The following is a 24705-nucleotide window of genomic DNA, read 5'->3' on the forward strand; positions in this document are numbered from 1 at the left end:
CTTGTTCCATTGTATAATGCTTTGATTAGGTCACACATGGACTACTGTGCACAGATTTGGTCGCTGGTTTTCAAAAGGACGAAGAATGTTGGAAAGGATTCTGAGGTGACTGACTAAGGTAGTTTCTGACCTCTGGAATGTCGAATATGAGAAAGGTTTAGAAGATGCAATTTAGAGAGTAGTCTAGCAGATATGAGGAAGCAGGGAGATATGATAGAAACCTACAAGCTAGGGTTGTTATCAGATCAATGTTGGAGAGGTTCTACAGAAAACAGTGGGAGATCAGGAGTAGAGGTCATCCCTGGAAGCTCTATAGGGAGGGTGTAAGTAGGAGAATGAGAAGCAGGTTTTTTGCGTGCAGAGCTGTGAATGATTGGAATGCCTTGCCTGAGAGTGTGGTGTCTGCCACAATTTGAGATTTCAGTGTTTTTAAGTGCGGTATAATGAGCTGTGCGTATGATAAAAGGACCTCCTAGTCTTTGACTCCATGGGGTCTTCAGGTAATTATAATAACAATATTGTGGAAATGCCAGCTGATAGCATTTTTAACTGTAGAAAAAACACAGGTGTATTTTTTTTTTCCAATATAAGAAATCCACAAATGACCTGGAAGCACATTTAAAAAAAAATTTAATTAAATTGATAATTTAGGTATAAATATAATATGTTTAATATAAATTTGCTAAAATTCCTGTTTATGCTAAACACTATTGGATGTGATACAATTATTGAAGAAATGAGCTAAAAACCTTCATTTTTGCATCGATAACTATTAAAATGATACTTTATTATCCTTAAATTAATAATGGATATTTATTATTATTATATAGTTCACCAATGAAAATAATATAAGTTTTAAACATGAGCTACTCAATTCAGAAAGTTTTTGCCCTCGTTGGATTTCCACCTAGTCTCTGAAAACAACTATCAGGTCACTAAAACCGTTAATCAAAAAACATGTATGAAAGGCATGGGTAGAATCCATTTTTAAGGCATGCAGCATCGAGACAACTCATACTGAAGGTTTGTATTATTAAAGGCGCTCTCAATCACTTTCAAAATCTTTTTTAATAATGTGTGCAATAATTAACATAATATGATATAAAATAACCGTGCTTGTTGGGTTATGTCAAAATAATTGTGTAAAATTAAATTAAATATATTATGTTATAGTTTCTGTTTCTCTAAAATGATTGATAGTAATTAATATATTTTTATATAACTAAGCTGTCATACTTTGTTACATATATACTAATTAAAATTTCTTATATTGTCATTTTTAGTTGGTGGTTGAAGATTCACACAAACTATTTTTATGCTTATGTAGCATCCGTACTGATTATATCAGTGGTGAGATCATTTGGCTTTATTTTGATTGTTCTCTGTGTAGTTATTTATATAGTGTGTATTACTGCTAAATATAATTCTTATTTTAATATCTAATAGAAATTATGCAACTGGCATTGGAATCTTGTTAAATATAATGGAAAGATGTGTAATCACTTCACAGTTTCATATCTGATATCATCAATATTACTATATTTCATTTGCATATATAATGGTGAAGAGGATTACATTATAGTAATAAATACATTTCATTATAACATTAAATAAAAACAATAATGTATATAGCATTATTATCAGCTCAATTCTACTAATTGCCAAGATAAATGAAACCGAGAATATTTAATAAAAATTTAGACAAAGAACTTCTCTAAGTTTTGCCTAGTTGTGAACATTTATAATGAACAATGAACTTCAGTACAGATTACCCTTATATAACACAGTAGTTAGGTTCTTATAAAATCTCATATAGTGTGAAACTGTGTTATACCCAACTAAGAACCAGTACAAGAAAATTTACATTCCAAAAAGCTAATAAAAATACTTCATTTTATTTTTATAACTATTGGAAAGTTTGTTTGTTCAGTTTGTGCATTTGTTAAGTAATGGTGGCAGCTGCCACTCAGTTTGCCAATGGCTTATCACCAAGTCCCCCCCCCCCCAATTTAAGGATTACATTTTGCTCAGCATACTATGGAATGTTGTTGGTGGTGCTTGAGGTACTCATGCATCCCAGCAGTTAGATATGTAACAGGTGAGAGACTTTGGAGTGCATGTCTGCAGAAAATATAGAAAATGGGAAAAACTTTGTGATTTGAACATTGGTATAATGGATCTTTGCAGTGTTATGTCAGAAATAGGTGAATACTGACCGAGAGAGGAGGAGGAAGAGACAACTAGTGTGATTGACAGGGAGGATAACAAGCAGAATATGAATAAAAATATAAAAGAAGAGAGGGTAGTAGGTTTGAAACATCATGAAGTTTTCGAAGATTATGTTAATGGGGAGGATGAATGTCGAGCAAGAGTAAGTAGCTTGCAGAGAGAGAGAGAGATGTGCTGTCTTGGGAATGAGCTGAGAAACATGAAGGATGAGATTAGGCAAATGGAAGCAATGAATGCAAAACAATTCAGAGTAGGAGAGAGAGAGAGTTATGGGAATGATGGAAAGGAGGAGAATGAAGAGACAGGACAGCAGTTTAGTGAAGGAAGAAACAGAGTGGTAAGAGCTGTGATGTGATGTATGGAGACATGGTGTACAAGATAGAATTCCTGAGCAGTGTTTGCATGGAGGAATGATAGATAGTGTGACTATGGCAATTAAGCAAGATGAAAGGGTGAATAAGATTATTGTGATGGTGGGCACAAATGACTTGAAAGGCAGTGTGAATCGAGTGGCAAGAGATCTGAGGTTCATGCTTAAGGTTGTATAGAAGAAGACTGAGAGAGAGAGATTGAGAAGATAGTATGTGACCCAGGTATGATAATGCAAAGCTGCAGAGAAGAGCATCAGTAATGAAAATGAGGATTTTTGTTATTTTAAGATTTCTGCTTCATAGTTCAAAACAGCTGTGAAGTCAGTGAGACTTTAATCAAAAGAACTAATAACAAGAAAATATACAGATGCCTTGATAGTGTATGTCTCTTTTTGAGTAGTGCAAGCTAAAGCAATTCTGATGCCAAAGATTGTGTTTTCATAATATGTATATATATATATACATATATATATAGAGCCTGTGTAGCTCAGTGGATGTGGCGTTTGCACACCACCGCGCTTGGCCGCACGAAGGAAGTCTTGGTTTCGAGTCTAGTCGGCGACTAGAGGAAATTTTTCTAAGCCTTTTTTCGACCGGTTCCCGAGTTAGTCGATCTCTGGCACGGGCAAGCAGGTTTTTCCTCCCGGAAACTCGGGTTTTTCGTCCTGTAAACTCAAGAAAATCGGCCGTAGAACCCACATTATTTCAGACATTAAAAAATATATTTGTGTTAGGGTTAGGGACCACGAGATGGTGGCACATTTGAGCCGTCTCTCTTCACTGCGTACCGCTTAATTAGTGATAGCCTTGGGCCATCTGTCTCTGATTGGGTACCAGTGGAGATTGAACTGCCCACTCAGTCTCCAAAAAGATAGATAGGGCTAAATGGCCTCGCCTACTCCCGTATATGGGAATAAAAAGGCGTTAGCTGATTTTTTTTTTTTTTTGATATATACATATTATGAAAACATATATACATAACATGTATATATATATACATATATACATATTATATACATATATAATATATACATATTATATATGTATATATATAATATGTATATATATATATATATATATATTAAATTAACTGACTTAAACCCGAGAATTATAACACAATGACATTTATTTGAAAAAAACACAACATGTTTCATCAAAACTGACTTCTTCAGGCGATAAGAACATAGAAAGACAATAAAAGACACTTAAATTAACATTGACACACTCTAAAGCTATACAACTATAAAGCCATAATATTTGACTGTAAATTACAGTTATGAGCTTGAACTACAGTCCAAGTTAAAGTTCTATTGTTGTACACCTGTGCGTGTGTGGAATCACGCGATCTCCAGTATCTAATAGTAGAGTTGAAAGAGTCTGCCAAATTATAGCTAAGATTATTATTCAAATGAAAAGGGTCTAAGGTGATTTCCCTTGACTCTACAATGCGGCGCTCTATTTCATCATGGCTGATGTGTAGGTTTGAAGTCAATGTCCAATCTATTTCATGTTGGTGGCCTTCGTTGTTCGTGTTTATTGAAAGCAGGACATGGCCCGACAGAGCAGTAGCTCTGGTTCTATTATAGGCAATGTCTCTCTGATGCTCTTCGAGACGTAGTAAGATAGATTTTTCTGTCTGTCCATAGTAAGGCTTTCCGCATTCACAAGTAACCTTGTATACACCTGGGAATTGTAGAAGGTTGTGAGGTTGTTTATAGTTGTTGAAGCGTGATCTTATTTTTGGCAGAGTCGAGAAGCACGTTTTTATGTTAAACTTCTTTAGAATTCTGCTCAGCTTTTTGGATAGTGTGCTGATATATGGCAAGACGATATGACCTGTGTCTCTACGTTGTTACGTTGGTGGCGGGATAATTGGTTGTTAATACTTTTTAGAGAGTAGCCATTGTTTTTAAAGGTCCATTTAAGATGTTGTAGTTCCTTTTTTAGTTCTTCTTCATCTGACAGTACAGATCTTGCACGATTCGCTAGAGTTGATATAATACCCAACTTTTGTGCTGGATGGTGATGGGAGGACGCATGCAAATATCTGTCTGTGTGTGTTGGCTTTCTAAAAATAGAGACTTTAATTGATTCAGGCGTCTTGGTGAGTTTAACATCTAGGAAGCAGATGGAACTATTTTCTTCAATCTCCATAGTCAATTTTATATCTTGATGGCGGTTGTTTAAGTGGTCGAGGAACTTGTTAAGATTCTCAGTACCATGCTCCCATATGAGGAATATATCGTCCACATATCTAAGCCAAATTTTTGGTTTTAAAGTAAAAGAGGAGATCGCCTTTTCTTCAAAGTCTTCGAAAAAAATGTTGGCTAGCACAGGAGAGAGAGGGCTTCCCATAGCTAATCCTTTGACCTGTTTGTATAGTTTACCTTCGAATTGAAAATAGCCAGAGTTTACACAGTGAGATAACAGAGAGAACATTTTATTTGAAATCTTGTTTTTTAAAATATGGAGAACGTCCTGTGTCGGAACATTGGTAAAGAGTGCTACCACGTCAAAGCTCACCATGATATCAGAAGATTTTAGTTTTAGGTCCTTTATTTTAGAGACAAAATATGTTGAGTTTTTAATATAAGAAGAAGATTTTCCTGCATAAGCTTTTAACGATGACGCCAAATATTTGGATAACCTGTATGTGGGTGAGTCAATGCTGTCTACTATAGGTCTCAGTGGATAGTTTTGTTTGTGTACCTTCGGGAGTCCATATAACCTTGGAATGAGGGGGTGTAAAGAGCGGATGGAGAGCCGTGTATTCCGTGGAATTTCTGTGGTCTTTTGTAGGAGATTATTTGTTCTATTGTGTATTTCTCTTGTTGGGTCTCTCTCAATTTCCAAATAACTATCTGAATTTAACAGTGCTAAGATTTTTTCTCGGTAGTCTATTTTATCTAGAACTACAGTTGCATTCCCCTTATCAGCCTTTAAGATGACAATGTCCTTGTTAATCCGTAGATTTTTAATTGCAAGTCTCTCACTAGGGGATATATTATCAGAAGGAGGTTTTGCATCGTTGATTGCAAGAATTGCTTCGATCCGAAGTAAACTCGCGTCTGCGGTAGGAAGTAGCGGAAGTAGGAAGAAAAGGCGATCTCCTCTTTTACTTTAAAACCAAAAATTTGGCTTAGATATGTTGACGATATATTCCTCATATGGGAGCATGGTACTGAGAATCTTAACAAGTTCCTCGACCACTTAAACAACCGTCATCAAGATATAAAATTGACTATGGAGATTGAAGAAAATAGTTCCATCTGCTTCCTAGATGTTAAACTCACCAAGACGCCTGAATCAATTAAAGTCTCTATTTTTAGAAAGCCAACACACACAGACAGATATTTGCATGCGTCCTCCCATCACCATCCAGTGCAAAAGTTGGGTATTATATCAACTCTAGCGAATTGTGCAAGATCTGTACTGTCAGATGAAGAAGAACTAAAAAAGGAACTACAACATCTTAAATGGACCTTTAAAAACAATCGCTACTCTCTAAAAAGTATTAACAACCAATTATCCCGCCACCAACGTAACAACATAGAGACACAGGACGACTCCAAAGGTCATAACGTCTTGCCATATATCAGCACACTATCCAAAAAGCTGAGCAGAATTCTAAAGAAGTTTAACATAAAAACGTGCTTCTCGACTCTGCCAAAAATAAGATCACGCTTCAACAACTATAAACAACCTCACAACCTTCTACAATTCCCAGGTGTATACAAGGTTACTTGTGAATGCGGAAAGCCTTACTATGGACAGACAGAAAAATCTATCTTACTACGTCTCGAAGAGCATCAGAGAGACATTGCCTATAAGAGAACCAGAGCTACTTCTCTGTCGGGCCATGTCCTGCTTTCAATAAACACGAACAACGAAGGCCACCAACATGAAATAGATTGGACATTGACTTCAAACCTACACATCAGCCATGATGAAATAGAGCGCCGCATTGTAGAGTCAAGGGAAATCACCTTAGACCCTTTTCATTTGAATAATAATCTTAGCTATAATTTGGCAGACTCTTTCAACTCTACTATTAGATACTGGAGATCGCGTGATTCCACACACGCACAGGTGTACAACAATAGAACTAAACTCGGACTGTAGTTCAAGCTCATAACTGTAATTTACAGTCGAATATTATGGCTCTATAGTTGTATAGCTTTAGAGTGTGTCAATGTTAATTTAAGTGTCTTTTATTGTCTTTCTATGTTCTTATCGCCTGAAGAAGTCATTTTTGACGAAACATGTTGCGTTTTTTTCAAATAAATGTCATTGTGTTATAATTCTCGGGTTTAAGTCAGTTAATTTAAAAAATGAACATATCCCAACCCCGAGTTAATAGTACGTTTCATATACATATATATATATATATATATAGAGAGAGAGAGAGAGAGAGAGAAAGAGAGAGAGAGAGAGATCTTATGAAATATATATATATACAGGGTGTTCGGGATAAATTTGACATATTTATAATTAATTATATTTTTCCGTAAGTTACATGTATTAACACACACTTCTCTTCATTTAAAAGTTTGGACCCTTCTTCATTCATATACAAGATGTCAGAATGGATGGATAGCTGGAACCCACCTGAATCATGGAAGAGAATAACTTGTATCTAGTGGTAAGACTTATACGTTGGTTAGACATAACTGGTAATTAATTTACGGAATTAACAACGCATATAAAGTAAATTAATTAAAGATAACTTTAATGAATCACTTCTATATTTCGACAATGTCACATTGTCATCTTCAGGAACATAAAGATATGGTATGTGCACTACAGGAACTAACAAAGCAAATGAGGCAGAAATTAAGACACTAATTTTGTTCCTAAAGTCCTAATGGTGCCCTCTTGCGGGCTAATTTGGTAGTCTTGGCCGTTGGGCTGAAGTTCTCATAATGAAAGTCTCCCAAATTTGGGGCAGTTTCATGCACCCAAATTTGTTGAGGTTAGGAACGTTTTTTAGAGCTGCTGAAGATTCTTTGAATAATCTTTCGTATTTAAACTTGCTGCGATGGATTATTTTTGTCTTCTTCCAACGAATTTTATGGTGGGTATCTAAGGCATGGTCTGCCAGCCCAGAGCGGCTGTGACATTGTCGAAATATAGAAGTGATTCATTAAAGTTATCTTTAATTAATTTACTTTATATGCGTTGTTAATTCCGTAAATTAATTACCAGTTATTAATAACTTGTATCATGATGATTCGTGCCTGCCATCAAAATAAGGATATTACGACTGCTGCCCAATGCTCCCTGAATACAGTAAAAACAATCAGGCATGAACTAGAGACTTGCAATGGTGACTACGAGGATGTAGCAAGAAGAAAGATCCCTAGCAGACGATCTGATTGCGTTCGTACAGCAGAATTCCTCGCAAATCTGCAGGAACAGGTGTTGAAGAACCCTGGCATTGGAATTCGGGCTTTGTTCATGGAGTTGCTAACTGTAGTCAAGCCCTGGATAACAAGGGTAGCCAATGGTAGGCCGTATGTATGGCAGCAGGATTTGGCCCCTTGCCACACCTCTGGGAAAAGTCAAAAATGGTTGTCTGAAAATTTCTACGACTTCACCAGTCCAAATGTTTGGCCTCCAAACTCCCCAGACCTTAACCCCATGGATTATTTTGTATGGGGCGCAGTTGAAAAAGACACCAATCGCACTTCCAGTAATACAAAAGCCCAGTTAATGGATAAAATTAAAACAGTTTTTGCGGCCCTTCCCAGGGAGACTGTAGCATCAGCTTGTTCGAGGTTCCGAAGCAGAATTGAAGCTGTGATCGATGCTAATGGTGGTTATTTTGAGTAAATCTTGTTGATAGTATTGTAATTAACTCTGCCTGTAATGTTTTTTTGTCAATTCATTAAATTTAATAGATACAAAGAAGATTTTCTTTTTCCTTACGAAACTGTCAAATTTATCCCGAACACCCTGTATATATTTATTTATTTATTTTCATGAGGTCACATAATTTGGTGAAGTATTATTACTTGTTTATTTAATCTTTCTTCATTCTGCAATTCAGCTGAAGTATAATTAATTAATCTTTAAACCTTACAAATTAAATTTTATAAACAAATGTTTTGAACAAAAATATGCACTCTTTAATATTTTTTTCTTTTTGAAAACATTTTTTATAAAATTTAATTCAGTATGTTTCGGTCAAATTCTGGTGCATCCCTAGTACTATTATATTATAATAATATCCTCTACCCCCCTTTAGGATATATCAGGAATGCGATGATGATTTCTGTCTCACACACAAGATAGCCTCGAAATGTACACTGCTCCAAAAAAAAAAAAAAAAAAAAAAAAAAAGAGGGTATATTTTAGTTTCTGTCAGATAATTATAAATGTCTGCAAATAATTATAACTATTGAGTACTTTATACATGAATAAATATTTCTTACTTATGGATAGGGTGTAATTGATGAGATATTGTTTAATTAATTGACATTTATTACAAATTTAACAAATTATACATTTTAGCATGAAATAATTTTAACAAGAATAACCAAAAACGCTTTTGCTAATTTTTAATAGGGTGTATGATCTCCATTAACAGCCAAAACAGTGGTACATGTTGATTGCATGGACTGGATAAGATGGACAAACAGTTCTTCTGGGATATTTCCCCACTCTTCTGTGAGAGCAATCGTGGTGGCACCAGTCGAGCAGAAACGCACCTACCTAAAGCATCCCACGCACGTTCGATTGGATTACAATCCAGTGAACAAGCAGGCCAGTCCATTCGTTCAATACCCTCTTCCTCAAACCACTCTTGTACCAAACTTGCAAGGTGGGGACAAGCATTGTCATCCATAAAAATGAATTCTTGGACAGTGAACTATAGGTTCCAAAATCTCATTGCGATACCTTTGGGGTTTTAAGGAACATTTCTGATAAAATAGAGATTAGTATGGCCACCTATACTTATTCCAGCCCATACCATCAAAATTCCACTTTGATGTTGGGGTTTTTCATGAACAAACTGTGGATTATTTCTTGTTCCACTTTCACACCATATCAAGATATGTTGATTATCTGGTTGCAGACGGAACCTGGACTCATCACTAAAAAGTACACAAGCCCAATCCTCATTTGTCCAATTGTAGTGTGTTCCTGTGCCCAAATAAGTGAGACATGGTTGGAAGAGGATGACATCCTGACAGGAATAGAGATGGAAGGGTATGATGTGTTTCATGAGGATAGAAGGGGTAAAAAGGGAGGGGGAAGTGCTATTGATGATAGAGAAAGAGTTATGTCCATACAAAGTAGAGATGCAAGCAATGGTTTTGAGGCAGTATGATGTGAGATAGAGGTGAATGGAATCAAATGGAAAAGAAAAGGGTGATCATAATGGGCAATTTTAATTATGGCAATATAGACTGGAATGAAGAGATAGCAACTGGAAGTAAAGAAAATGAGTTGCTTGAGTTTTTGAGAGAAAACTACCTCAGACAGTATGTAACAGAGGGCACACCAGGATTAAGGGTCTTGGATTTGGTCATCTCATCAGAGGATGTAATTATAAATGAGGTGTCAAATCATCCACCAATTGGTGAGAGTGACCATGAGGTGATTACCTGGGTCATTGCGAGCAGTGTGAGGACCTCTGTGAGAAAAGGGTACATGTGGAACTTCAAGGGGGGGGGGAGTGATTATGAAGAGCTCAGGAGACAGCTTGCAAGTGTAGAAGGGAATGAGGAGTTAGCTGAAAAGAGATCAATGCAGCTTGGGGGATTTTCAAAACTGTCTAGTAGATGCAATGTCTAAATATATTCCAAGGGTGAGAAGGTTAAATAAGGTAGGTGTGAGATGGATGAGTAAAGAGATTAAGCATGCGATACAGAGAAAAAGGGGATTATGGAGGCAGCATAAATGAAGTGGAAATAACCAATTCCATGAGGTCTACAAAGAGCAGGCAAGGAGGATGACTTGGTTGGTGAGGGTAAAGAGAGGTATGAACAGCAGTTAGCAAATGATGCCAAAAATAATCCTAAGGAGTTCTTTCGTATGTAGCCAGCAAAAGAAAGAATGATTATGGAAAGATGAAATTGATTGGAGAAAATGGTACAAAGACTGCTGTTGCAGAATGTGTGGTAGAGATACTTAATGACAGTCCATAAAAGTCTTTCAAGCTTGTGAATGTCACTTCATGGAGAGATTGAGAGCAGTTGATGATGGGGAGGAGAGACTGACTCTACGTGAGCAAGAGGTGTATTGGTAGGTGAGTAAACTATATGTTAATAAAGCTGTGGGACTTGATAATATATCAGCACATATTCTGAAAGAATGTACCAGGGAATTGACACCTGTCTTGACATATTTTTTTAATGTGAGTCTTGCACTCGGTCAAGTTCCTAAGGAGTGGAAGGAGGACAAGATTATGCCACTTCATAAAGGAGGTGATCGAACTCAAGCATCAAACTATAATCCTATCTGTGTGTCAGGTGTAGTGGTTAAGTTGTTGGAGAAGCTTGTGAGAACTAGGATCCAGAGTTGGTTTGACAACAATGTTATTATCTTTGATGGACAGTGTGGATTTGCTAAAGGGAGGTCATGTTTTAGTAATCTGCTTACTTATTACAATAAAGTGACTGCTTCCTTGGACAGAGGAAAAGGATACACAGTAATATACTTAGATTTTACAAAAGCTTTTGATAGAGTACCTCATAATTAGTTGACAGTCAAGCATATGGAGTTGGATATTAGATTAGCGCATTGGATTGGAGACTGGCTGTCTGACAGGTGTCAACGAGTTGTGTATGGGGGCGCGATATCCAGGAAAAAGAAAGTCACTAGTGGAGTGCCTCAGGGTCTGTTTTAGGCCCATTACCATTTAACTTGTATATTAATGATATTGGTGAAGATTTGGATGGAGATATTCAGTTGTTTGCAGATGATGCAAAGTTGGAACGAACCATAAAGAGTAGTGAAGAAGTTGTGGCCTTGCAAGAAGACTTGAATTAATTGAGTGATTGGGCACGGAAATGGGGATGCGAGTTCAATGTTGCAAAATGTAATGTTTTAAAATTTGGAAAAGAAAGATGGGATGCAGAATTTATGCTTGGTGAGAATATATTGTTGGAGGTAGAGGAAATAAGAGATCCGGGGGTGATAGTTGATAGGATCTAAAATTTAGGGAATGCATAGCCAAATTTGTGAAGACGACACAAAGGGTTCTGGGAATGATGCGGAGGACACTGACATGTAGAAGTATGGAGATTCTTGTTCCATTGTATAAGGCTTTGATTATGCCATACACATGGACTGTTCTGCCTATTTTTAGTCACCTAGTTTTGAGAAGGATGAAGAGATGTTAGAAAGGGTCCAAAGGAGACTGACTAAGGTAGTTTCTGACTTCTGGAATGTTGAGTATGAGGAAAGATTGAGAAGATGTAATTTTCAGAGTCTGGCGGACAGGAGGAAGAGGGGGAGATATGATAGAAACCTACAAGTTGGTAAGTGGTTGTTATAGGATTAATGCTGGAGAAGTGCTACATATAATAGTGGGAGAACCAGAGGTCATCCCTAGAAACTGTATAAAGAAGGTATGAGTAGGGGAGTGAGAGGCAGATTTTTTTTGTGCAGAGTTGTGAATGATTGAAATGCCTTGCCTGAGAGTGTGGTGTCTGCAAGTAGTTTGAGTGTGTTTAAGACATGGTATGATGATAAAAGGACCGCCCAGATGAGTCTTTGACTTGATGAGGTCTTGGGGTAATAATAATAAGAAGAAATTCTTTGGGGGTGTTTTGTGATTTACAGTAAGTGGAATGCAAACTATCCGTCTTCGAACATATATACCTATTGAATGAAGATGAGTTTGAACATTTCCTGTCTCCAGAAAGTGATTCCAAAGTTGCAAAATTAATCTTTGAGATACATGACACGCTTCAGTGACAACTTGCTGTGTTTGTCCAGCTTTTAATCAACCAATGGCTCTCCAAGCCATGATTCTGGGATATCATGTCGCTCTGCCATTTTTAACAAAATAGTGGGTGCTAGGTGACATAAGTTTACAATTTAAGTGATAATTATTCACTGTGGAAGTGAGTGCAACAAGCCAATTTTTTACACCGCCCACATGCTGATATGGCAAAGACACATGTTTCGACAAGCCTTAACTTGGTTTTGTATGCGGTTGTGTGTTCTACACTGTTGTATATTAAGAATATTTTAAAATAAATGTGTTACATTTGTAAATTATTTTTATAACTTATAATTTACAAGAAAACCAAAATATTCCCTAATTGTTTTGTGCAGTATAGTAATTTGAATGCCTATGCTAATGTTTTCCTTCTAAATTTCTCTTGTTAGTCCTAACAAGAGAAATCTGCTATCATCATCAGCAGTATTCTCCCCATCCTGTTCTTTTCTAAAAATACAATATCCCTTAAATTCCATTTTTGTTATCATATCTTCCTCCATTAACCATATCTCACTAATAACTACAATTTTTTTAACCAAGTTGAGCAGATAAATATCACAAAACTCCCTTATTCCTGATGACATTGGTATGCTTCATAGTATCATCAGTTCACAGCTCCTTGCATTTTTTGATGACTATCACATTCTGATAGTTGCCTCATGAGTATTTACACATCATGAGTCAACTATTAACCATATCTCACTAATAACTACAATTTTTTTTAACCAAGTTGAGCAAATAAATACCACAAAACTCCCTTATTCCTGATGACATTGGTATGCTTCCTAGTATCATCAGTTCACAGCTTCTTGCATTTTTTGATGACTATCACATTCTGATAGTTGCCTCATGAGCGTTTACACACATACACACACACATACCGCACACAAGTTTTCTACTTGAGTGATCAACATTTTCATCAGACACCTTACCCCATTCTGTCTTGTTGTACCATCATTTTACATTGTGGATTGAATTTTATAAACAAACATTTTCTTCAAAAATGTACATTCATTACATTTTTTTATCAATTTTTAATGAGTTTTTTTTTTCTTTTTTGAAAAACAAAATTATTAAAATTTAATTCAGTATGCTTCTCTTTTTTAAACACTAAATTTGCTGTATAAAAGACAGTGTTCAAACCAATTTTAACTTATGGATCTGAGAGATGGGTTAGAAATAAAACACTCAACAAAAGTCTGGAGCCCTCTGACATAAGAGTTCTAAGAAATATTAGTGGAGTAAACAGATGGCATCGATGGCAATATCACATTTAAAATGAGGATATGAGGAAAGAACTTGCCATTGTTAGAATTCAGGACTGTGTTAGTAGAACTAATCTCAGGGTATGGTCACTTAAACAAAATTATTATTATTATTACTATTATGGGTATCATCTCCATGGAGTTAGAAGACTCATCACAGGAGACCCAAACTTTTTAAACTTTATCCATTATACCTCCTCTTGAATTCATTTACAAACTAAGAACTCACAACTGAGTCAGGCAATGCATTCCACTTGTTCACCACCCTCCAGGTGAAAAATCTAGTCCTCACACCCTTGTTAACCACACCTTTCCTTAATTTCTAGGGATGACCTCTTGTTCTTCTATCTCTACCACACAGCTGAAATATTTGCTATCCATCAATCTTATAAAACCCTTTTAGCAATTTAAATGTTTCTATCATATCCCCTCTTCTCTGCCTATCAACCTCTGCAATCCACAAGCTCGCAATCTATCAATGTAGGGAGCATTTTTTACATCACTCTCCTCTGAACCCTCTCCATAACCGCCTCATCTCTAAGGAATCCAGGTGACCAGACTTGAGCACAGTAATCCAAATGCGAAAGTATCAAAGCCTTATAAAAAGAAATAATAAGCTCTTTATATCTGGATGTTAGTGTGTTCCTCAATAACCAAGTAATCCTATGTCCAATCTTGGACAGATTAGCAATGTGTCCTCTGAACTTCATCTCTCTATCCACCAACACCCCCAAGTCCAAAGTCGTGTCAATCTCTTGGAGTATTGTTTCATCAATGTGGTACACAGCTGGTAATCTTTTAATCCCAAAATGCATAACTTTACACTTTTCACATTGAACTGACATCCATTACCTTTTGCCCATTTTGCTAGCTTATTTAAATCATCCTGCAAACTGTCAACATCAGCTTGATTTTTTATTGTGCTACCCAACTTTGCATCATCAGCAAACAACTGAATATCTCCCTTCAAGCCATTTCCTATATCATTTATGTATAAATTAATCAATAATGGCCCAAGCACAGACCCTGAGGCACACAACTGGTCACCTGCCTCAACCTGGACTCTGCTCAACTCTGTTCCTCCATACACCACTTTCTAGTATCTCTCCCTGAGCCCTTCTCTTATTCATATCACCAGTTTAATATCCATCCCCATCTGCTATAATTTGTGCGACAGTATTCCATGGGATATCTTGTCAAAAGCCTTAGTGAAATCCAGAAGTATGACTGTGTAGCCATTTCCCTTGTCCAACTCAGATGTCATTATATTATAAAAAGTTAATAAATTGCTAAGACAGGATTGACCTTTAACAAAATCATGTTGGCCCTTATAGAGTATCATTTCCTGATCCACCCATCCTTGAATTCTGTAATAAATAAACTTTCAACTTGAATTCTGTCTTTAACCAACTTTTCCAATACTTTTACCACCACTACTGAGATGGTGATTGGTCTGTGATTAACTACCACAGTCTGCCACCTTTATGCAAAGGAACCATTTTGCCTTCCTTTCACAACCTAGGGACCATACCAGAGTAACTTCAGTTAAATAACCAAGTAAGAGGCTTTGACAATTTCTTTGCACATTCACTCAACACCCTAGCTGATATTCCATCTAAACCTACAACAGTGTTTGCATTTAAATTTTGCAATATACCAAGTACCTCTGATTTGTTAACTTCAATTATCACATTAGTTATTGCTACAGGTAAAGTGATATCCTCACTTGGGCGATAGACCTTAGAAAAGTGATCACTCAGTAACTCTACTATTACATCTGAATTGGTCACCTCGATACCATCAGCAGGTTATTATTATTATTATTATTATTATTATACTGTTACTACAAGCAACTCCAAAGAGTCCTTAGAATCGAGGGAGGCCCTGAACATCATGTTCATCACAACTATTCGACATTCACACAGTATCTATCATACTTTGCCTTGAATTCATTCACAGTCATAGCACCCACAACAAACTCTGGAAGCTTATTCCACTCATTTACCACTCTAAAAGTAAAAAACCTAGCTCTATCACCCTTACTTACCACACTCTTGCCCAGCTTCCATGGATGGCCCCTAGTATTCCCACCACCAGTCCTGTTCTCAAAAATATCCTCTGAATTAATCTTATAGAAACCCTTCAGTAATTTGAATGTCTCAATCATATCCCCCCCTTTTCCGCCTATCAACCAATTTCTGCAACCCACAAATCTTCAACCTGTTCTCATAATGTTTGTTCCATAGAGCTGTTATCATCTTGGTCACTCGCCTCTGGATCCTCTCCACCTCCTCCCCATCAAGAAGAAACCCAGGTGACCAAATCTGGGCACAGTAGTCGAGATTGGAATCATATCAAGGCTCGATACAGAGGAACAATAACTTGCTTGTCTCTGCTCGTCAATGTATTCTTCAGCAACCAAGTGATTTGATGAGCTGATTTAGCCACTTTTGTAATGTGCCCCCTCTAAACTTTAACTGCCTATCCCCTAACACTCCCAAATCCCTTGCCTCATTAATCTCCTGGAGTACAGTTCCACCAATATGGTATACTGCTGTTAATCTTTTCACCCCAAAATGCATAACCTTACATTTTGCCACATTAGATTGACATCCATTCTCCTTAGCCCAGTCCTCCAATCTATCCAAATCATCATGCAAAATTTTGACATCATCTGTATTCACTATTGTCCTACCCAACTTTGCATCATCAGCAAAAAAATGATCCATTCCTCTCAGATTCTTTCCTATATCGTTAATGAACAAATTAAATAGTAGTCGTCAAAGAACAGAACCCTGCGGCACACCACTAGTCACAGGCCGTCTTTTGGACTCTACTCCTGAATAAACTATTCTCTGATATCTCTCCATCAACTACCCACCTATCCATCCCCATATGTTGCAGTTTACAGATTAGAATTCCATCTGGTATCCTGTCAAAGGCCTTAGCAAGGTCTAGTAGAATCACTGTAAACCCATTACCCCTATCCAGTTCAGCAGTCACTGTGTTATAAAACTTGAGCAAGTTACTGAGGCATGATCTATCCTTCACAAAACCATGCTGTCTCCCATACAGTATCTCATTTTCATCAATCCATTCCCGTATTTTTCTCTTGACTACTTTCTCAGACCTTGACAACGACTCCTGGTATGCTGATTGGTCAGTAATTTGCAACAGCAGTCTTGAATCCTCCTTTATGCAGTGGAACTATTTTCCCCTCTTTCCACCACTTTGGGACTAAATCAGACCCGAGACTCAGATTGAGCAATATGATCAAGGGCACTGACAATTCTTTAGCCGCTTCACGTAAGACCCGTGCTGGTATACCATCCAATCCAACAAATGTATTCACAGTAAGGTTTTGTAATACACTGTTCACCTCCACTTCATTCACCTCAATTCCTGTATAAACTAATGGTTCCTTCATTCCGTCTATGTCACCACCTGGATGATATACTCTTGCAAAGTTCTCCCTCAGTAATTCCACCATATCAACTGATTCAGTGGCCTCCCTACCATCAGCATTCCTTGAAATCATTCTGCCGTATACAGTTTTTCTCTTACTTGCAGCATATTGAAAAAACTGTGGGATTCTCTTTAGCTTGCATGGCTAATTTCCTTTCATAATCCCCTTTTGCTTTTCTTACCACACTCGTTACCCTTCTGTCCTGTGCTTTATACCATTCGTGTGCCTGCAGATCACCTTTCTCCTTAAATTCCCTCCACGGTTGTTTCTTTTTTTGCAGCTCAAGTTTAATGGTGTTATTCATCCATTTAATCTCTATTTGATTTACTATTCGGACTCTAGGTATAGAGTCAGCCATTACCTCCTGCAAACGCTCTGTGACTCTTCCACTTCCCATGCGCTATCAACATCCAGCCCTTGCAGTTTTACATGCCATGGCACTGAACCAAACAATCTCCTAAGCTTGTCATACTTACTAGCATGGTAATTCCACATGTACCCTGTCTTAATCGAAAATTTCAGACATTTAGACACCTCCTAGGTGGTAAGTATGACCTTATGATCACTCTCACCAATTGCTGGCAACATGGTCATATTCATTACAGTCAAATTCTCAGATGCTATTACCAGGTCAAGCACTCTCAAACCCCTTGTATTTTCCATTACATTCTGTCTCAGATAGCTATTCCTTGATGACTGTATAAAATCCCATTCCTTCCTCACATGTGTCTTCTCCTCCTTCCAATCAATGTTACCATAGTTGAAATTCCCCATAATAATTACCCTCCTTCCATTCATTTCATCAATTTGTTTATGCATACTATCTCCACTATCTATTCCATCACCTGGTTTATAGCAGCACACAACTGTATATTTTGTTCTGCTAGTCACTCAATCTCACACCAAATAGCCTCAAATAAGCTCATTTCACTACCCTGCAATTCAACTTCTATTCTCCTTGGCTGCAGTTCATCAGCTATTATCAGTAACACTCCTCCCCCTATTTTATTCTCTCTGTCCCTCCTGAATGCACTATACCCTTCACATTCTTTCCCACTAACTATATCATCTTCTGTCAGTCATGTTTCACTAATGCCAATAACCTGTGGCCAGGAAGATCAACTAAGGCCAAAAATACTTCCTTCTTGTTCTTAATACTCCTGGCATTGGTATACCTGAAATGCAGAGGTCCATTAGTCCCCACCCATATCTTGATGCACATTATACTAACTATCCCATTCTGATTTCTTGTCCTTCGTACTAGCTCAGGTACATTATATATATTCTTACACTGAACTGCCTCAATGATGTCTGCATTTCCTCTCCCCCCTTAATAGTTCTAGTTTCTGTGATTTTGCACATCCACTTTCACTTCATTTAGCAACACGTTTTCCAATCTCCGCACACCAAATCCAAGCCATTCATCTTGTACAAATCCTTTCACCCATCAAACTCACTCCACACGTCCACAACTCCACACCACATCTTCTGCACAGTCTTCACATAGAGTCATTTGCAATTATGGCCCTCCTTCTAAATTCTTCTCTGTCATACTGCAGCAACAGACTCACTATCCTAACTCTCTCACTTGTTTCTTTTGCTATCTCTAATAAGTCCTTCAAGTCCTCTCTCATAGCACTTTTATCTCCTTTCAAATCATTTGTTCCTGCCACGACTATCATTTCTTTCACCCTCTGCTTTTACACTCTAATACTCTCACTTACATCCTTAATTTTCACACCCGAATTCTAACAATATTCCTTTCCCATGGTTAATTTTCAATCCTAGAAAACACTATATTATCGCACATTGATGAAGGTGTGAAAGAGCATGTTTTCATTAAGCTCTTCCCTCACATTTCACTTTTGTTTCTCTTCTCTGTTGTACCATTTGGCAGATATTTCTTCAGTCTCACAGTCTTTATGTTTTTGTTAATAGCTGTAAGACTGCAATAGCATACTGTTTTTGTGATTACTTCCACTTTAAATGTTCTCATTCTCCACTGCTTTATTTATTAATATACATTCCCTATAAAATATTATTTATATTACTTTTTTTTTACACCATACACAATCTCTTTGAATCATGACATCCTACATTTGTTCCTGCCTTCATACTCTTCAACACTCATACATTTATATCTTGGTCACTGTCATTCACATCAATACTAACTTGTTTCCAACATGTACACACACTCCTGATACTTCTTTTAGAACTGTCAAGCATTCAACATGTTTATTTATTGTCTTCACTTAGTACTCAACTCAACATGATGGAATATATTTCACATGTGTATTACTCAAAATATTTTGTTGGAATTCTTGAAACGGTCAAGTATTACACTACTATATGATGTTATCTGACCTTACACAATTATTTCTGAACTGTTATTTCTGAATAATTTATAAATATTATATATAGTTTTATATATACCATATGCTCCACTTAATCTCGCATCCAAATTCTAGAATTGTAGATAATCAAAACCAATAATAAGTGGTAATAAACTTTAAAAAAATCAAAGAACAAATCGTTTCATAGTACAGATCATACATACATACATACATACATATATGCATATCCACTTCTTATTACTATAACTAACCACCTTCAGATATATTTTATAAACGTCCTCCTTTATTCACTCTCTTAAAAGACACCACCATCTATCATTTCCTCAGATGTCTGAGCTTGAGAATGAAACATAATTTTTATGATTATCCTGACATATTGGAAGCTACAAGAAGAGAAAAATCATTTCATTAAAATATACATGATATCCAATGCCGGTTTTTATCACAAACCATTAATCTCTGTTATTGGTCATAATGCTAAGCTACCTCTTTGTAGGCCATCATTCAGCAGATATGAATGGTTTGATACATTATTATTATTATTAATTATTATCATTTAGGCCTCCATGGATTATAAGACCTCATTGCAGGAGGCTCACCCTAGAAAACACAAAGTCTATCACCACTCCTTGAACTCATTGACCATTTGTGCTCTCACCACTCTATCAGGCAATGCATACTATGGTTCAACCACCTTCTATGCAAAGAAACCACTCCTTACCCTCTTACTCACAACTTCCCTTTGTAACTTCCATTAACATGCTGCATTAAGTAAGCCTTGGTACTAAATCAGTTACATTATTGTGTACAACTTTATGGAAATCACAGTTTTGCTGACTATTTCTGTATATCTTATCAAATTAGATGAGAAAACCAAAAATCATGTTTAAAATCAGTTTGTCTGCTACAAATAGTTTAGCAAGTGACAAGTGTGGTATACGAGAGGATATTATTTTAGGGTATTGGGATATTATAGCATATCTAATAGGATGCTAATATAGGCCAGGGAATGTGGAGAGTATTGATTGTGATTATGTCAAACAGGAAAAAGTTGTTATAAAGAAGGTCTATATGTGGAACTATAAGGTAGGTGATTATCAAATAGCATCAATATATTGGGTTGAATAATTGTGCAGAAAAGATGTTGACAGGGCATGTGAAATGATAAAGCAGTACCTAACACAATCAATTCACCAACAAAGGTTGGTCGATTGGTAGAGCCTCTGCTACTAATGGCTCACGCAAAAAGTTAGCCAGTTTGAGCGTGGTTAGTAGTTGGAAGGAGATCAATCATTCGATGCTGTTGGCACACTCTCCCTCAATGAGTCTGGACTCCCTGGAGGTGTCAAATAATAATAATAATAACTGCATACCAAGAGTTAAGTGAATAAATAGAATAGGATTTTTTTTAAATTTAAATTAAGGGGATAAAAAATCCCTCATTATTTCAAAGTCGAATAAGAACCTCAAAGATCAAAATCTAAGAGTAACATTTGAATGTTCTTCGGCATGAAACTCTTAGATTTTGATCTTCAAGTTTCTTATTCGGCTTTGAAATAATGAGGGATTTATTATCCCCTTAATTAAATAATTTACATTGTCAAAAAAAAGTCTTTTGGCTCTTTATTGTAGAAATAGAATAGGAGTTACATGGATGGACAATGAAATCAACAAGCGAGTTACAAAAGAAGTTGTTATGGAGGAAGTACAAGACAGTTTGCAGTGAACAGATGCATGAAGAATATAAAGTGCAGGACAGAAAAGTGACAAACATGGTTAAAAAAGAAAAATTAGGATATGGGAGATGATTTGGCCAATCAGATCAGAGCTAAGTCAAGGGAATTTTTCTGCTATGTGATAAACAAGAGGAAAAATAATTGGCAGATTGATGCTGGTGGATAGCTATGGAAGCAGCGTAACCATTGCAAATGATATAGTGGAATTATTTAACAAACGCTTCCTCTGTGTATATCATAGTGGCATGAATGATGCATGCTGTGCAACATGTAGAAGGGAGGCAAGAATTAGGAGAATTAAGGGCAAAAGAATTGGAGATGTATCGAGTGTTGCTCTGGTTAGATGTTAATAAAGCTGTGGAAATGGATGCCATATCACCACATATTTTTAAAGAATATGCAAAAGAGTTAGCCATACCCTTGTCCTGTTATTTAATGAGAGTCTTGTAGTGGGTATGGGAAGAAGGCAAAATAATTCCTCTCCACAAGCATTTGAGAATAGAATTTCCAATAATAGACTGGCCTGCATATCGGCAGTTGTAATCAAGGTGTTGGAAAAATTGGTTAGAAATAGAATACAGGAATGGGTTGATGAACATGAGATTCTCTATGATGATCAGCATGGGTTTGTGAAAGGCAGATCTTGTTTTAGCAATCTGCTTATGTTTTATGATAAGGTGACAAATGCATTGGAAAAGGAAGAATCATATACAGTGATATTTTTAGACTTTGCAAAAGCATTCTATAGATTAGTTGATAAGTTGCTGTACAAGCTGCAGAAGATAGGAATAGATAGTATATTGGTTAGGAGATTGGAGATTGGCTCTCTAAACGATACCAGCAAGTTGTATAAGATGGAGCTTTGTCTCAGAAAAAGAAGGTGACCAGTGACATGCCTCATGATTCTGTTCTTGGGCCCTGTATAACTTATTTATTAATGATATCAAATAAGGCATTGGAAAGACCACATATGGACTATTGAGCTCAGATTTGGTCACCTAGAGAGGGTCCAAAGACAAATAACAAATTGATATCAGGACTCTGAAGTGTTGGTTATGAAGAGCATTTGAGAAAATGTGGATTATAGAGATTGGTGGATAGGAGGAAAAGAGGAGATATGATAGAGATCTTCAAGTTAGTTAAGGGATTCTATTAGATTAATGCAGAAAAAATTATAAAAAGAGTGGATATTAAGATGGGAAGAATGAGGGCCATTTATGGAAATTATATAGATATGTGGTGAAGAAGTGAGTGAGGAGTAGATTTTTTATGTAGAGAGTGGTTAGTGAGTGTAACGCATTGTTTAAGTGCATTGTGAGTACAGGTAGTGTAAATAACGTCAAAGCTCATTATGACAGACATGTTGCTAGTTAGTTGAGTGGGCCTCCCACGATGAGTTTGTTGACTTCATGGAGATTACCAAATAATAATAATAATTATTATCCATCACCAGTAACTGAGTTCATGGCTATCTGTGATCCTATGCCCTAACTTGTATTGTTGTCCCAAATTATGATTATTATTATTATTATTATTATTATCATACAACCTCTTGGAGTCAGAGACTCCTCTGACTTACATTAAAAACAATCACTGGGAAGAGGGCGCTAGTGGGTCAAGCGCTACGGACGTGTTTTGAAGAGCTCCTGATTCAGATAAGTTTTACTAGGAATAATTAAGTATATATGCGTAATTTTTTAAGTAAGAGCGGCTGTAAATGTTGTACGCTACCGATATTATCAGTGTGGGTTTTTTTTCTTGCTTAAACTAAATACGAAATCGTTAATATTAGACCTAGTAACCTGCAGAGAAAAAAAAAAAAAAAAAAAAAAATGGCGGCATTGTCATTCCATGATTTTAATTTGGATTTCAGTCGTTTCGTTATGTGTGAGGTCTGTTATATATATTCCTTCGATTACATAAATAATTTGTGGATGTTTAGTGCGGATGGAAGAAGGGTGTGTGCAAAATGTGACCTGAACGAAGAATTGATGAATGCGAATATGAAATTGATGACAGAAAGTGCTAGTACCGATTATGTCGTGAGTGCACGTTTGAAAGAGAAGGATGGTGAGAATGACAGGCGAAAAAATGTTAAAAAATCAGGAAAAAAGAAAAAGAGCGATTTGACAACCGTAACGGATGTTAAAAGGGACGAAAGTGAGGCGGAAAGAAACAAAATTAAGAGAACAAATGAAAGTAGAAATGGCGTGATGCAGAAATCGCAAGTAAAAAAAATCGAAAGAATGAATGATAGCGAAAAAAGAATGACTGATGGCGAAAGTTGGACGCATGTTGGAATGAAAGTACTGAACCAAAGAAAGATGAATGACAGTAAAAGTGAGAAGAATGATAGTGAAAGTTGGAAGTATGTTGGACCGAAAGTACGGAAACAAAGAAGGATGAATGAGAGGGAAAGTGAGAAGAGGGGGTCGAGAGTTAGAAAGTTAGAAAGATTTAATGATAGAGAGAATGTGTCGCGAGGTTCGGAAGGTGAATTGGATTGGATTGGATGAAGCAAGAAATGAAATGGATGCGGAATGAAATTAAGAGAATTCAGGTGAAAACTATTAAAATAAATCATGATGGCATGAAAGAGTTAACAAAAGATGAGCGAGTGGCGTTGTATGGCGACTCCATTATTAAAGGTGTGCTAGAGGATAAAATGCACAAGGTATGTTTTCCAGGCGGTAAAATTAGTAAAGTGATTGAGGCATTGAATATGAGGCGGGAACGAGCAAAAGAGTTAATTGTATTAATTGGTACAAATGATTTGAGAGAGAATAAAGAGCATGTCAAAATGAATGTCAGGAGACTGCTTGGAAAGATAAAGGAGAATAGTGTGACAGGAAGGGTAGTCAGTGTGTTGCCTAGGTATGATTATGGTGAAATGAGGCGGAGAGCAAGGATTATGAATGATATTCTGGCTGAAATGTGTGAGGAGATGGGAGTACAGTTTGTTAATGTGTGGAATGAGTTTGAGGGACGAAGTGAGCTGTATGGAAGCGATGGACTGCATTTGAGTGGTTATGGTGTGAGTCGCTTGGAGAGACTGCTGCTGGAAAGTGGAGAAGTGAATAGAGAGAATGAATCAGATCGAGCGGGGAGTGATGTGGAAGAGCAGGAGAGTAAGACAGGAGAGATTGAAGAAGTGGAAATGAATGGGGAAGTGAGTGGTATGAGTATAGAAAATGAGAGAATGGATGTGCAAGAGGAGCAGGGAAACGGGGAGGCACAGGGTGGACAGGGATACACAGCGTGAGAAAGGTGGATGCTCCAAGAGGAGGTGAGAGCATGTGTAGGCAGGAAAGTAATGGGATGATCAGGGA

General features: G+C 36.8%; 1 protein-coding gene across 1 annotated transcript in view; it reads left to right on the top strand.

The window, feature by feature from the left end:
* Positions 1–24705, top strand: part of LOC150107569 (uncharacterized) — a 613086-nt gene that overhangs the window by 480871 nt on the left and 107510 nt on the right. The window contains exon 23 of the mRNA XM_090392132.1: positions 1284–1350. Within this exon, the coding sequence (XP_090248258.1) occupies positions 1284–1350 (67 nt within the window). The remainder of the gene's footprint in view (positions 1–1283; positions 1351–24705) is intronic.

The sequence above is a fragment of the Typopeltis vanoorti genome, chromosome 4, assembly GCF_054136105.1.
Source record: "Typopeltis vanoorti isolate ZY-2024b chromosome 4, IOZ_Tvanoo_1.0, whole genome shotgun sequence".
Classification (NCBI taxonomy): domain Eukaryota; kingdom Metazoa; phylum Arthropoda; class Arachnida; order Uropygi; family Thelyphonidae; genus Typopeltis; species Typopeltis vanoorti.